This window comes from Podarcis erhardii (assembly GCF_964252035.2).
Source record: "Podarcis erhardii genome assembly, chromosome: 17".
Taxonomy (NCBI): domain Eukaryota; kingdom Metazoa; phylum Chordata; class Lepidosauria; order Squamata; family Lacertidae; genus Podarcis; species Podarcis erhardii.
In genome coordinates this window covers 28,402,941-28,419,282 of record NC_138515.1, presented here as the reverse complement: position 1 = coordinate 28,419,282, position 16,342 = coordinate 28,402,941, and the positions used below count along the sequence as shown (strand labels likewise).

Below are 16,342 nucleotides of genomic sequence, written 5' to 3'. Positions count from 1 at the left end.
CATTCCTCCAGCGTGGGTAAATCTTGTGTCTTCCAATGCTTAGCAATCAGGACCCTTGCTGCTGTGGTAGCATACATAAAAAAAATTCTATCTTTCTTAAATACTCTCTGGTCCACAATGCCCAGAAGAAAGGCCTCCGGTTTCTTAGGTAAGGTAAATCTAAGTACCTTTTTTAGTTCATTATGAATCATCTCCCAAAAGGCCTTCACTTTCGGGCAAGTCCACCAGAGATGAAAGAATGTCCCTTCCGCCTCTTTACATTTCCAACATTTATTGTCAGACAGGTGATATATCTTAGCAAGTTTGACTGGGGTCATGTACCACCGGTATATCATTTTCATAATATTTTCCTTCAAGGCACTACATGCCGTAAATTTCATTCCGGTGTTCCATAACCTTTCCCAGTCTTCAAACATAATGTTGTGTCCCAAATCCTGTGCCCATTTTATCATGGCGGATTTGACTGTCTCGTCCTGTGTATTCCATTTAAGCAGCAAGTTATACATTCTCGAAAGTAGTTTATTTTTTGGCTCTAACAGTTCTGTCTCTAATTTCGATTTTTCCACCTGGAATCCAACCTTTTTATCCACTTTAAAAACCTCCTGGATTTGAGCATAGTGCAACCAATCTCGCACCTTGTTTTTCAATTTTTCCAAGCTCAGCAACCTCCAATTGTCTCCAATTTTTTCAATTATTTCCCAATATTTAGGCCAGTAGGCTTCCATGTTAAGTCTCTTACGTGCCTTGGCCTCCACCGGTGAGAGCCACCTCGGAGTCTTACTCTCCAATAAGTCCTTATATTTTGTCCAGACCATCAAAATTGCTCTTCTGACAATATGGTTTTTAAACAATTTATGAACTTTAACCTTGTCATACCACAAATATGCATGCCAACCAAAAGCATTATCAAACCCCTCCAGATCTAGGACATCAGTGTTTTCCAATAAAATCCAATCTTTCAGCCAGCAGAAGGCTGCAGATTCATAATATAACCTCAAGTCTGGCAGGGCAAATCCCCCTCTTTCTTTCGCATCAGTTAGTATTTTAAACTTTATTCGGGGCTTTTTGCCCTGCCAAACAAACTTGGAAATATCCTTCTGCCACTTTCCAAAACATTCCACTTTGTCCACGATCTGTAGGGCCTGGAACAGAAATAACATTTTCGGCAATACATTCATCTTTATAGCTACTATTCGGCCCAACAAGGAAAGTTTCAATCTTGACCATATTTCCAAGTCTCTTTTAATTTCTGACCAACATTTCTCATAATTATCTTTAAACAAATTCAAATTTTTTTTTCTCTTGTTATAAGGTTTTAATTTTAAATATTGTGCTTTTTCCCCATGTGTAGATCCACCACTGGAAAGCAGCTTGTGAACTATCCAGCCAGCAGTGGCAGCCAGCAGAGATGCACGTCTACTGTGGCTGCTGCTGCTTTCCTGCTGACTGAGAAAAGCTGCTCCACCTCAGTGCCAGGGGAAGGTAGTGCCGTGGTGCCTTGAAGTGAGGGCAATCAGCTGCCCTGTTCTCCTTTAGCATGAGGGAAGGCAGCTCAGATCAGCAGCATTATCATTAGAGATCATTGTGCGATACCCAGTGTGCCTTGAAATTGGCTGTCCTCTCCCTCGAGCGAGAAGTATTAGATTGCTGTATATTGGCGGGTCAAAATCGTTATTGCTGTGTCATTTCAAAACTGATTTTGGCCAATAAAATCATACCTTGGTTCTTGAACAGAATGCATTGTGGGAGTCCATTTGACCAAACTTAACAAATCCCTGTGCTGCTTTTGTGCTGTATTTTAATTTGCCATGCCACTCCACTTAGGATTCCCATTTAACCCACTAATAGCTGAATATATTGCTTTCGTAGCCAATCCTGGTTTGGATTTACAAAAAATGTTGGGAGCTCAAACAGAAGTAAGCAAAAATGATGCAAGGGTTTGTCTTGTCCACAAAAGGCAAACCCACCTAGCCTAGATTGGTACTCCAAAAGTAGAATGTAGCGTCCAACTAAGGAAGAATAGAGTCTACGCCACCATGTTTTCAGCTCAGAATATCTAGTCTTTTTACTTATGAGAACACATGCAAGGAATATTCTGTCCAGCTGCCAAGAAAATAAGCACCTGCTTTCAGGATTTAGGCCACTTATTAAAACTATGCTGTTATTTGTTACATTTACATTTAAACAGCAATTACTACTTATGCGCCTACGGCATGTGTTGCATGTTGTTCTGTCCTTCCGCACCTACTTTAAACCTCAGGCCAATTGAGCAGCTGGTCAAAAGCTCACCCTTTTTGCAGTCCAGCGCCATCCACTATATTACATCAGCTCTTGGTGTACTTTTAAAGTTCACCTGTGCTGAGCAGCCTTGCTACAGGCTTCCAAGGACACAATGGGGTGCTGTAGTATTTGGCCAATGACTTAAGAGCTTTCTCTAGATATGCCTACGATTGAAGAATGGAGATTGAAATTAATGGATCACGCGGAACTGGACAGATTGACAGGGAGGATTCGCAACTGACGAGACCAAAGATTCACTGAGGACTGGAGTAAATTTACAGAATATATTAAAAATATTTGTGATAATGATATAATGTTTGTAAGTTTTCAAGAAGCTCTGTAAGAAGATTTGGTAGAAATATTGTTTAAACAACATGGTAAGGTAAGATATATATAATGCAATATAAATTAAGAAATGTGAAGATCTGTGATAATTACGGAAAATTATCAGACATGTTGATGGAAGTCTAAAAGAAAATAAGATATGTGATGAGTTTTTGATGTTTAATGATGTTATAAATTTGTTTTTATTGGAAAATAAATAAAAATCATATTAAAAAAAAGAGCTTTCTCTAGATAAGGATGCAGTTACTGCAACTATATATATCAACAGCTTTACCTGGATACAGAAGCATCTCATTTTTTCCTGGCACATAGATATGAAGCTTTCTTCCTTCATCAACCCAATAATAGGCTTTCCTTAACGAGTCGTAGGCAACAGAGCTGGGCGATGTCCTTATAGACATTAGAGTTTTCAGTTCATGAGTTTTTACATCCAGCACAGCAAAATCACGACCAACAGCCAGAAGTATTTTTGTAGCACCATCTGGAGGAGATTTTTCATTATTAGGCCTTGTCCCAGAATGCAATCCTGTTCCTTATTAGCTGTTGAGCTATAGAAAATCTAACCAGTAAGAAGATACAGTGGTGCCCCGCAAGACGAATGCCTTGCAAGATGGAAAACCCGCTAGACGAAAGGGTTTTCCGTTTTGGAGGCGCTTCGCAAAACAAATTTCCCTATGGGCTTGCTTTGCAAGACGAAAATGTCTTGCAAGTTCCTGCGGGGTTTTTTCCCTCCCCCCCTCCCTTTTCTTATCAGCTAAAGCCGCTTATCAGCTGATCCGCTAAACTGATAAGCCGCTAAAAGCCGCTAAAAGCTGCTAAAAGCCGCTAAAAGCCGCTAATAGCGCTAATCCGCTAAGCTGTCAATGGGCTTGCTTCGCAAGACAAAAAAACAGCTATATGAAGAGAGTCACGGAACGGATTAATTTCGTCTTGCCAGGCACCACTGTATTCAAGCTACATCCAATAGCCTTACTTACTAGAGTTGTCCTTTATGGGAGACATGTGTTAAATATCTCTGCTTAGTAGCACTGCATGTACCCAAACTAAGACATGCAATCCTAACTTTTTGTTGCTTTTTGTATTCTAACCTCACAGATTGTCTGTTGAGAAGATGCGGTTAACTTGCCCACAAGAGCTCAATTCCCCTCCATTTGCCAGAAACCTGAGCATTACCTCTACAAAAGAAATTACAAGTGTACCAACTTTTGCCAAGCTAGGCAGTCTTGTGCTTCCCATGTCTCCACCTGCCCGCAAATCAGCATTGAGAGCTGGAATTCATGCTCCATGTAACTGAGGGCCTACCTGCAGTCCTACAAGTAGTTCCATTGGAGAGCCAGTACCCATGGACACAATCACAGGTAAAAGAACCGACTGTGTTCTTGCACAACTGGCTACAAGGACCGTAAGCCATTGCACACTCATCAACATCTGCAAAGAACAAGCAGAGTCAGTGTAATGTACATAAGTTCCCGTAGTCTTGGAAGGGCTGCTATAGCCATGAAGTACTACTACCTTCTTAGAGCCTTGTATTTATTATTATGATCAATGCAATTTATTATATGATTACTATATATTTATTTAAACCACTTGCATTTATTTAAACCACTTTTCCCACTTGCAGGACTCAAGGTGGCCTACGGATATGAACAAGTATTGCTAAAAACAGAAAAGCAGCCATTAAAAGCAATTTAACTACACACACATAGAATCTGTTTGAAACATACAAATAATTACAATAGAAACAGCATGGTACCAGTCAATTCATTAATTCTTATTTCATTGTTGTTAGCCACCCTGAGCCCGGCTTCAGCTGAGGAGGGCGGGATATAAATAATTTATTATTATTATTATTATTATTATTATTATTGCCAATTCCCAAAAACCTGTTGGAAAAAGTAGGTCTTCATCTGCTGGCGGAAGGACAACAAGGAGCCAGCCAGCCTGGCTTCTCTAGGGAGGGAGTCCAGAGTCTGGGAGCAGCCACCGAGAAGGCCCTCCCCCTCATCCCCAACCAAGCACACCTATGAAGATGGCGGGACCAAGAGAAGGGCCTCTCCTGAACATCTCAAAACCTGGGCAGGTTCGTATGTGGGATTTTGGTCTTTCAGATGGTTTGGACCCCAGACATGTAGGACTTTATAGGTCAGAACTTTGAATCTGTGGCAACATCAAGGTCTATTTTGATGATAATCATCGATTTCCTTACCTGGACAGCTTAAGTGTCTTGGCATCCCAAGACCTCCTTGTAAAAAGCAGTATTCAAGCCAACTAGGAAGGCTCTTCTAGCCAACTGGTATTCAAGCTAGTGGGTTAGGACCAACTACTGAGAGTCACAGTCTGCTCTATGGCGTATTTCAAAAGCAGCACTACCACTATACAAAAAGTGATTTTAAAAATCAGGTCCTCAAATGCGTATCTGGGATAAAAATGGGTCTTTGGTTAGAAAAGGTTGAAGACTGTTATAGCGTCCCAGGATATATGAATGGTCACAACTTGCAGTTTAGAGAACTTTCTCCAGTTCTAAATAGTGAGCGCCTGTTTTATTTTACATATACCTGTACAGTCTTGACCATTGGCCTGAAGATTCCAACCAGGACCACACGAACACCTCACACCCCAATGAGTCTCGGTGCACGTCTGCATGCAGCCTCCATTGCTCAGAGTGCAGTTCTTACCTAGATGCATAAAACAAGAGTTAAACAGAGCTGACACCCTCCAACAGCTGACTAGAAGACTCTTAATTATTTACTACACGAGTGTAAACAGTTAATTACCGCAGGTGCTAGGTTCATCGGTGCCATCTAAACAGTCTTTCACTTCGTTGCACATTAGAGATTCCATAATGCATTTCCCTTTATCACAATGCATCATTCCTTCTGGGCAGTAAGCTGTAAATCAGTTAGATTTATGCACAAGGTTAAATGTGTCAGCAAGCAGTTCAAGACATCTAATGTATTGTGCGCCCTATTCCATTTCCTAGAGTATTTACACATTGCCTGAGTGTATCTACTACCATTGTAGTCCAGTTTGTTACACAGCCAATGGAAATAATAATATAATAATTTATTATTTATACCGCGCCCATCTGGCTGGGTTTCCCCAACCACTCTGGGCGGCTTCCAACAAAGTATTAAAATACAATAGTCTATTAAACATTAAAAGCTTCCGTAAACAGGGCTGCCTTCAGATGTCTTCTAAAAGTCTGGTAGTTGTTCTTCTCTTTGACATCTGGTGGGAGGGTGTTCCACAGGGCGGGTGCCACTACCGAGAAGGCCCTCTGCCTGGTTCCCTGTAACTTGGCTTCTCGCAGCGAGGGAACCGCCAGAAGGCCCTTGGCACTGGACCTGAGTTTCCGGGCAGAACGATGGGGGTGGAGATGCTCCTTCAGGTATGGTTTATAAGAAATGCTTTATAAGACAGGTTCAAGATACTGATTAAGCCTCTGAACAGTTTCAGCACTGGATATGTGAAGAGTGATGTTTTAATTTGGCCTTTTCTAAGACAAATCTGTCTGATACCAGCTCCAGATATTCGTATTGAAGACATGGTGTAATCAACTTTGCTAGAATATTAGGGTAAAAGGTAAAGGTAAAGGTACCCCTGCCCGTACGGGCCAGTCTTGACAGACTCTGGGGTTGTGCGCCCATCTCACTCAAGAGGCCAGGGGCCAGCGCTGTCCGGAGACACTTCCGGGTCACGTGGCCAGCGTGACATCGCTGCTCTGGCGAGCCAGAGCTGCACACGGAAACGCCGTTTACCTTCCCGCTGGTAAGCGGTCCCTATTTATCTACTTGCACCCGGAGGTGCTTTCGAACTGCTAGGTTGGCAGGCGCTGGGACCGAGCAGCGGGAGCGCACCCCGCCGCAGGGATTCGAACCACCGACCTTTCGATCGGCAAGTCCTAGGCGCTGAGGCTTTAACCCACAGCGCCACCTGCGTCCCAGAATATTAGGGTAGCACCCAATAAAATACATCTTAAGTTAGCACCATACAAGTTTATGCATCTGAAAAAGTCTAATTCTGAAGAAAAAAGCATCCTTAGTTTTCAAACACATGTTCACAGCAGCCAAAGTCTTAAGCTCAGTTTGGAAAAGATGCAACCAGTTTTTAAAATTTAAAATATACCAGCATGGGCGTAGCCAAGGTGAGTCGGGGGGGCAGCTGCCCCCCCCATCAAAATAAAATAGAAATACTTAACTGAGCAATCACATTGGTTCTGCCCCCAACAGAAGTCCTGCCCTCCTTAACAAAAATCCTGGCTACACCCATATATACCAGCAGTGTGCTACGCAGCATCTTGTTAAACTGGGTTCCCTCATCTTCAACATACAGTAGCAGAAGACCTTAAACCAGCTCTGTCAAATACTCCCCAGCAAGTTTTTAAACCCCTAACAAAACTGAATCCTTTGTGGGGGGGAAGGGGAAGTTACTTGAAAACTTGCAGGTTCCAAATCTTGGGAAGCAGTTTTAGAAAAACTACTGCCCAAATAGTTTTGTACTTTTAAACAAACTTTATCCAAACCATCTACTGAAAGTTGCAGCCTGATAATCTCTTCCTGATACGTCTTCAGAGGGCAACTACATGAAGTCTCAAGCGCAATTTTTTAAGATGCATTTTCACAACTGCATAACTGTCAACTTACAGATTTGAAAATAAGGGACCAGCAGCCAAAATAAGGACCTGCAGCCTCACCTGTTCCAGGCACTCCAGTCTTCCTGTCCTCCTGCAGTCTGGTCAAACTCATGCTGGTAGCTTCGAGAACACTGTCCAACCAACTTTGTAACCAGAGGTTCAACTGAATAGAATCTGAATCACATGCACCACAAGGCCTATGCAGCCTCAACTTAAGATGGCTCCCCAGCCTGGCTTTGCACTGCAAAGTTTGCAGCAGCACGTGCAACAAAATGGCGTCCAGCATTCAAAAAACCCCTCCGCTTGCATTAACTAGCCACACACAAGGCATGCAAGCTCCACCCCCCAGTCGTTCTTAGACTTCTTATTGGGGGAGCAACACAGCCAAGCAACACAGTTGGAGCCTCCCTCCTCCCTGGCCAGCGGGGAGGGAGGGAGAGGAGCTGCTTCCTTTGAAATTTAAGGGACATAATTTAAGGGACATAATTTAAGGGACATCCATCAATAAGGGACAGCAGCGGGACATGGCGCTGGAATAAGGGAATGTCCCTTCAAATAAGGGACACTTGACAGCTATGCAACTGGATGGACACCTATATGCCTCTGAAAGGAGGCCAAGCGGCTTACCACAACCATCTTCATCTGAGCGGTCACCGCAGTTGTCTATGCCATTGCACTTCCAGTCCTCCATAACGCACACCCTGTTCTTGCACTGCCACTGTCCAGCCAAGCAGTTTTTCGGGGGACAGTTTGCTTCATCAGAACCATCTTCACAATCTTTATGCTGATCACATACTTTCCAGGGATCAATGCATTGCTTATTTCCTCGACATGGAACTTTGTCTCCACAAACTGCAATGATATTGGAGAAACAGAATGAATGACTTGCCCTTCTAATCCTTCATTCATGTGGTCAACACTTTGAGGTGCTCCAAGCTCAATCCACTAGGAGGAAGCCTATGTGAAGGTCTAGGTTGGAAACTACCCCATCCTTCAACAGCAGACAAATGTTGTCTGTGTTAAGTTGTGGGTGAACATATCAGACGACACAGCGATTCTTCAAACAGCTCTTGTTTATTTACAGGCCAGAACAGAACTGGACTGAAGGGTTCAGTCAGCCTGCTTATATAGAGCTCCAGTACAACGTAACTGTAACAATTTTCTAAAACTATCCAATCACTGAACGTCACTTTCAATCCAATCCCTTATTTGCATAACTATCTACAGTATCCCCCTGCTGGCCCAGGGTGAGAACTTCAGTACATAACAGTCTGGAATACCATGCTTAAGTAATATGCATTGTGAGTGCATAAGGACTTGTGTTCAGTTCCCAGAACCTCCAGTTGAAGTCTACAGACTAAGAAAAGATCTCTCCACAAGACCTTGAGAGCAAAGGGGAACTGGGTTATAGGTGGACCAAAGGCACCACATGTTCAAAGTTCAGGTAAGAAGAGTTTCTCAGAGACATGTGGAATATAAGACTGCTGAAGTGTTCATAGGAAAGTTTTAGAGATGAGGACTTATTTTCTTGCTAGAGGACTCCTTGTCCCTCGCATGCAGGCAGCTTAACCCACCCTAAGTCCCGATACCGCCCTTTTGGATAAAACCGATTCTCTTTATTTGCCTTCACCTTGCCCCAGCGTTATAACATAATACACCTCATGTAGTTTCCAAAGGGCTTACCAGCTGCAATGAAGGAACAAAACATTCAACTGCCTTGAGATTCAGAAGCTGGTATTATTAGTAACTGGGAAAATAATTAGTAACTGGGAAAATAAGGCAGCCACCTCTTACTGCAGGAGAATCTAGGCTGAACACTGCAGAAAGTGCAGTGGTACCTTGACTTTCAAACTTAATCCGTTCTGGAAGTCCGTTCCATAACCAAAGCGTTCCAAAACCAAGTTGCGCTTTCCAATAGAAAGTAATGCAAAATGGATTAATCCGTTCCAGACTTTTAAAAACAACCCCTAAAACAGAAACCTAACATGAATTTTACTAGTTACAGGTAGGTAGCCGTGTTGGTCTGCCATAGTAAAAATAAAAAATAAAAAAGTTTGTTATTGGAATGAGCTTTTGTGCGCACTTCTTCAGAATTTTACTATCTAACGAGACCATTGATCCATAAAATGAAAGCAATAAATGTACTGCAGTCACACAATCAATCAATCAATCAATCAATCAATCAGTAGCTTAATTGGGTTCCACACAGTCACACAAAAAAAGAACCACAAAAACGCAAAATAGCAAAAACAGACATAACACTCAAAATGGAAGTGTGGCACTCAAATCAGAAGTGTAACACTCAAAACCAAGCATGTTCGGCTTCCGAAAAAAGTTAGCAAACCAGAACACTTACTTCCGGGTTTGCAATGTTTGGGTTCCAAGTTGTTTGAGTACCTAGGTGTTTGAGAAACAAGGTACCACTGTACCAGCAGCAGCCCAGATGATAGTACTCCCTTCAGCATTTTGCCTTCCTACTAGGGATGAGGTTATTCCTTCCCTCATCTGTCAGCAGCTAAAAAGCAGGGCTTGGCTGAAAGACCAGCTCCATCTGTGTTGAGAACAAGGATTGCCCAGCCTCTCTTAGTGTAAGGGAAAATTTATATTGGACTTTAAGCTGGCCTCCACTTCAACAACTTCTGCACTGGGGGTTGCCTACAGCAAACTCTTCATTCAGTCAAGAGATGAAGGAGATAAATGCAAGGGGCATCAGTTGCACTGCACCACAGAGAAAGCCGGAGAAGCAAAATACCAGGGAAATGTTGAAAAATGGTTTTGAACGTACCACAATTCTCTTCATCTGAGCCATCCATGCAATCACTGACGCCATCGCAAAGCCAAGTAGCAGAAACGCAGCTTCCATCTTTGCACTGCCATGCATTTGGATCACCACGACATCCTTCGTCTGAACGATACAAATTATTTAGCTTGATTTAACACTGCACTTAGCTGGAGTGGTTAGGTACTCTCCCTTTTTAAAAGAATGTTGCCTATAGGATAGTTGCCAAGGAGGACTTTAGTAGCCTGGGAAGTTGCTTTGAAATCAACATCCACTGCAAATATGCTACAGTAAGAGTTTAAATGACTTGGCATGCGTAATAAAATTATTTCATGAAATTTATACACCGTTTGATTAATGTTTTCAGAAAGCAGTTTACTAAAAAAACATGGATACACAAGTTACAGTATCTTGGAAAGACATTAGCTTAACCATTGAAGAGACTAAGGAAAACACACAGTTTCAGCTGTAAGGCTATACAATGGCCTATCCCAGGAAACAACATGAGCTATTAAGAGTCCATCTCAAAATGTTTATCAGAAGCCTTGGTATCCAACCTTGGCAGCCTCGGATTTAGGTTTGATGAGGCCCAAAGCTACTGAAGGTAATGGGGCTCTTTATATGTCCAGCTGTCCTTTCTCAACAACAAATTGTCGCTGTTTTTTGTGTTGAATTTATGCTATATAGTAATTAATGAACCTAAAGGGACCACAGACCGTTAGGTCCAGTCGTGGCCAACTCTGGGGTTGCGGCGCTCATCTCGCTTTATTGGCCGAGGAAGCCGGCAGACAGCTTCCGGGTCATGTGGCCAGCATGACTAAGCCGCTTCTGGCGAACCAGAGCAGCGCACGGAAACGCCGTTTACCTTACCTATTTATCTACTTGCACTTTGAGGTGCTTTCGAACTGCTAGGTTGGCAGAAGCAGGGACCGAGCAACGGGAGCTCACCTCGTTACGGGGATTTGAACCGCCGACCTTCTGATCGGCAAGTCCTAGGCTCTGTGGTTTAACCCACTGTGCCACCCGCGTCCCATTAATGGACCTAATAGGTATCTAAAGCCACTTGCACATAACAAATAGGAGCCTACACAACACAAAACACTGTTGCTGTGTGTAGGTTTTATTTTATTTGTTTTTTATCTTATATTTTGGAAATGTACATCCAGTTTTTTCCCCTTTAATTTTTTTGGGGGCCCCCCAAGAGTGTGGGGCCCTAAGCTATAGCTTGTTTAGTTTATACGTAAATCCAGCACTGAACCTTGGTCTCCCAAATGGACTCTAAGCCATTTGAAGGCTCTGAAAGGCTTACCACAATGCTCATCCGAACCATCAGGGCAGTCTTGCTCTCCATTACAAAGCCAGGTCAAAGGAATGCACTTATCTCCACAGACAGCTTGCTGAGAGATACTGCAAACGTTTCCATCTGTACAAGGCAAATAGGATATAGTCACTCTCTGTCCTCTCCACCCTAACTCCCCCCCACCCCAAATCTGCTAGATTGAAGGGGGGGACCTCCAAAATGGGTTCATGGGGGAGGGGGCAGCACAGAGGAAGGAAACCCTATTGCACAGGAAAAAGCCCTTGTAGCAGCTGAACTCAATTTGACACCACCCATAATTATTTTATTTACAAGACTCTTTAAAAAGCCAACTTGTTTTTTTAAAAAAGCATGATAGTGTACAATAAAGTCATTCAAACATCACAAAATAAAGGATACAAAGCAAAATTCTGTTTATACACATGCTTTACTCATTTCATTTAGCCTCATTTCCCCTGTAAGTATCCCTTGAAATACCATGTGGTTTCATTTGTTTATTAAATTTATATCCCACTGGTCCTTCCAGAGAAGCCTAGAGTTGCAAACTAGAGAGATTAAAGACTACCATGTAAAAAAACAAAAACCCGAAAGCAATGCCAGCTTGAGAGAGAAGAGGCACATCATCCCCCCCCCAAAAAAAAAACCCAGAGTCCTTTCTGTTGGGGATAATTCAGACTGAAATTCCACTACCACACGGTGACAAAAAAAAGGTTATTTATGTATGCTACTACTGTGCCCGTGTTTTGTTAGCATCAAAATGGAAAACGAGGTCCCAACCAAAGAATGGCAACTTAAGTTGACAGAATATGCACAATTTGCAGAATAAGAGAACAGTAAAAACATGTGTTTAAAGAAGACTGGAAAACGTTTATTGAATATATGGGAAATAATTGTGTACAGCTGAAAACGCTGGCAGCATCAAGATAAATTCAACAATGTAAACAAGTTTTGATGGCTGCAACAATGGAATACCGAATGGAACAGTTTTTTGTAAAATATGCAGGGATTTGTGGTGCGTAAAATGAACCGTGGAAAGAGAAAATGGGAAGCCATTGGTATTTTAAGGATGTCAAATGAGTTTTTTAAATTGCAAAACAGAAAATTTATACATATATATCTAGCCCACGACCCCACTCCACCTGACCCACTCTCACCTTTGTTGGGGAGCAAACCCCACCCAGTCGCAGTAGCGAAGAGCAGCAGCAGCAGCAGCAGCGCAGCCTGGAGCGTAGCGCGCCCCATTACGCGCGGAAAAGGCGCGCAGGAGCAGCGCGAGAAACTAAGGCGAGCACAGAAAGAAGAAAGCAGTAACGGAGTAGAAGCGCGGAGAAGCTTTTATCCCCCGCGCAAGAGTCCCACTGGGTGGGGGAGCGGCTGGGCGCGGCTCCGCATTTAGAAGTCCCGTTGCGAGGATCAGGCCCTTTACTCCTCTGCCAAGCGCGGATGGAGTCGCGAGGCCCTAATCCTGACGCTCCTCCAAGCCAGGCACCACGTAGCTTGCTTGCAGCAAGACCCGATGACTGCATCCCTTACTAGGGAGTAAATCGCCTACGTCGCAACAGGGCTTGCTCCCGAGTAAACGCAGATGGAGTGGGTCTTCTTTGTGGTGGCTCCTCCTTTGTGGGAATTCCCTTCTCAGGAAGGCTCGCCTGAGACCAGCTTAGTGGGTCTTTAGGCACCAGGCAAATTCCCCCCCCCCCCTCTATTCTTTGGCCTTTAACTTTCTCTGGACATTTTAGAAGTAGACAGGATATTTTTCATTCTTTTCCTCTTGATGTCAATGTATCTGTGTTGTCTGTTTGGCTGGTTGTAAGTCAATTTGGGTTTGCCTTGGGCAAGATAAAGTGACTAACTAGAAAAAGTTGTGCTAAAAGCCCCATCCAACTCAATCGCTTCTCTCTATCTGTAATAAAAGTGTGTTATTACTGAAACCGAATTTGCTTTAGTTTTAATCTGGTTTTGCTGAAGCGATTTGTTAATCTATCAATGAAATTGTTAGTTTATTTAGTTTTGAATTGTAATTAAGTACTGAATTTATTGGCTCCTGGGTTCATACGGAGGTAATTTTACTGAGGAAATGCTTATAAGGTTACATTCACAGGCGGGGAGGGGAGAGGGATTATAATTGCTGGTAATAGGCAGACATTTTTAACTGCCAAACCTTCTTCCTGGCATAGAGCTGGAATATAGTGCTAAGCTTCACCAGCTGAATTTCTGCCTGCTATTGCTGCTGCTAAATGCATACAGACCTTTGTTAGAAAAACAAATCTCTCATCCCCAATCATGTTGTGAAACTGGTAAACTGCAAGGGACATATTCCAGCCGCTTTGAAGAAGGCTTATGCTATGTTTTGATTGATAAATATATGCTAATGTTTCAGGCGCTGAAAATATCATTTATAGCCTTATCTTCAGAAGATGAAAGACTCCCGCTGAAAAGGCAGTTTTGAATGCCAGTGTACCAAAGATCCACAGCTAATTTAGTGGTATGTTACGTAACTTTTGCTAAAAACAATACTATATTCGTTCTTATGAAACCACCATGAGCAAAACAGAAAAGAAAATTCGGTTCCAAGATAACTGCGATGTCAGGAGCAAGGTTATCCTTCATCCCAGCAGTGGGAAAGAGTACTAACAGAATCCTGTCATCAGGAGTAAGTCCCACCAGGTAAATTGAAATTTTGCTCTTTAGGAAGTGCAAAGGACACCCACCTGTCTGTGATTAACTCAACAAGGCTGGCTTCTAATTTGGCATGTACAGAATTGCACTATTAATCTTTATTTTGAGGCAAAAGCTGCTAGCAGTTATGGATGCAGCTATAACTATTATGAAACCTGCAAAACAGGTATGAGCCGCTGACTGTATTCACAATCTTGGACCCTGCTGTTTTAAAAAGCAGATCAAGCTTTTCCCTGAAGACTTAAACATATTAAGTGGCAAAGTACAATGTTGAGGGGGGGTGGGGTGGGTTCCCTTCAGCAATATTTAATTGTATTGAAAATGTCAATAGGATTCAGCTGTTGCTCACCGGTTGCTTACTGTGATAATGTGCAATGGCTTTATTTTCAAAAGAAATTTGAGGTCATGTGGCATTTAAACTTAAAGACACTGCTTCTGTTTAAAAATGATTTCCATTTGATTTTACATGAACACATTTGTATTATGAAAATTAAAAATCATATTATAATAAAAGATTAATGATATTTCGCTAGGCTGCGTAGAATGGCGTTTGTTGGAGTCTAGTCATTTTGCCAGTTTTAGAAGTCTGGTCTTTCTGGCTGACAGATGGCACAACAGTTCCAAAACAAAGGAGAATGACGCTTATGGTAACCCATCTCCGCCTCTGAATTCTCTTTCCTGGGTCCTGTCCTTTAACAATAATAATAATAATTTTTATTTATACCCTGCCCTCCTCAGCCAAGGCCAGGCTCAAGGCAGCTAACAAGCAGTAATATAAACAAGTTGAATAAATACAACTTAAAAACAAGATTAAAACACAACAATAAAATATTGAAACATTAAAATATTAAAATGCAGCCTTATCACAGGAGGAGAAAGGAAAAGAAAAAAGAAAGAGAGGGAGGGAATCAAACTGGCTCCAAGCCAAAGGCCAGGCGGAACAACTCTGTCTTACAGGCCCTGCACAAAGAGTTGAAAAGGCCCTGGCTCTGGTTGAGGCTAATCTAACTTCCTTAGGGCATGGGACCACTAGGGTGTTGCTATTTATGGACCTTGAGGCTCTCCGTGGGGCATACCGGGAGAGGTGGTGCCGTAGGTACGAGGGTCCTAGGCCGTGAAGGGCTTTAAAGGTCAAAAGCAGCACCTTAAATCTGACCCTGTACTCTGTGCTAAGAGGTGTCTGGGCTAGAACTAGAACATCATGTATCAGTACTGCTGCCCCACATGCAGGGCCAGCCCGAAGATGGAACCAAAGGATAAAATGGCACCCTCTCCCCATTCTATGAACAGGAGCCCGCTTGATTGGCAGCTGAATCTTAGTACGATGCTGGTGATGTCATAGCATTCTCTGCTGCACCAATGGCTTTGGACGCATTACACCTTTAAAGCACATTCATTCTTGCAAAGAATTCTGGGTACTGTGGCTTGTTAAGCATTCCTTGGAATTGTGATTCTGTGAGGGGTAAACCACAGAGCCCAGAATTCTTTTGAGGGAAAGAACGCACTTCTTATGCGCTTCCCATCGTGTTTGCATGCAGGGTCATCACTTGAGGGCAGCAGCATGGAGTGATTTTGTATGTATGGATAGGTTTTGCATGGATAGAATTTTGCATGGATAGGATATAACAGAATGCTTTCAGTATTTTTTTTATTATTATTATTATTTTTGGATGCCACCCAGAGTGGCTGGGGAAGCCCAGCCAGATGGGCGGGATATAAATAATTAATAATAATAATAATAATAATAATAATAATAATAATAATAATAATATTCCAGCTGCCAGCCTGCCAATCAAGTGTATGGTGGGGTCTGGACAGCACTCTGAGCTTTCCCAACTCCCTACAAGCACATCCTGCAGACCTTTATCTTCCTGCTTTCATAAAGCATGTTCCCCACTAGGTGGCATCTTGGACCAAAAAAGCCCAACAACGACTTCGGAAGGGATTTGAAGTTCAGTTGAAGCCATCGTAAAGGCTTAGCTGTATTTAAAATTAGCCACACTTCCTACTCTAGTTAATATTTGTGATGAAAGTGGAGTAAGAGTTTGTCCTTAAGGTCTCCTCCTCCATCTTCTTTAAGAGATGTGGTTGCAAGACCTACCACCTGTGTCTCGGCCTACCTTTCTTGTTACCGTTCAGGTTGGTGCCATTTTAGCCATGCGTTTTTTTAATTGATATTTAGCTTGCAAGTTTCCACCTGTTTCCCCACCCCCATCTCCTTAAGAATTATTAAAATACCACCATCATAGTGCCTTAGTACAAAATTTAAAAGTGATTAAGGGGGGGGGGGAATAACTATCAATGCCTT

At 42.6% G+C, this 16,342-nt stretch overlaps 1 protein-coding gene and 1 long non-coding RNA gene across 4 annotated transcripts in view; one reads left to right on the top strand and one right to left on the bottom strand.

The window, feature by feature from the left end:
* Nucleotides 1–16,342, bottom strand: part of LOC309332051 (low-density lipoprotein receptor-related protein 2-like) — a 218,584-nt gene that overhangs the window by 82,351 nt on the left and 119,891 nt on the right. For 2 of the 3 annotated variants that reach the window (XR_014152055.1, XM_081844699.1), the window contains exons 1-8: nucleotides 12,510–13,045; nucleotides 11,347–11,460; nucleotides 10,044–10,163; nucleotides 7,886–8,110; nucleotides 5,400–5,513; nucleotides 5,181–5,300; nucleotides 3,928–4,053; nucleotides 2,900–3,106 (exon numbers count right to left, since the gene is read on the bottom strand). Coding sequence is in view for 1 of the 3 variants with exons in the window: in XM_081844699.1 (XP_081700825.1) it covers nucleotides 2,900–3,106; nucleotides 3,928–4,053; nucleotides 5,181–5,300; nucleotides 5,400–5,513; nucleotides 7,886–8,110; nucleotides 10,044–10,163; nucleotides 11,347–11,460; nucleotides 12,510–12,597 (1,114 nt within the window). In the remaining 2 variants the exon portion in view is untranslated. Of the gene's footprint in view, nucleotides 1–2,899; nucleotides 3,107–3,927; nucleotides 4,054–5,180; nucleotides 5,301–5,399; nucleotides 5,514–7,885; nucleotides 8,438–10,043; nucleotides 10,164–11,346; nucleotides 11,461–12,509; nucleotides 13,046–16,342 lie in introns of those variants that run through there. The other variant, XR_014152054.1, reaches the window with a different exon arrangement.
* Nucleotides 8,591–16,173, top strand: LOC309332534. The gene is made up of 3 exons (XR_014152125.1): nucleotides 8,591–8,702; nucleotides 13,736–13,840; nucleotides 16,115–16,173. It is a non-coding gene; the product is annotated as an uncharacterized lncRNA (long non-coding RNA).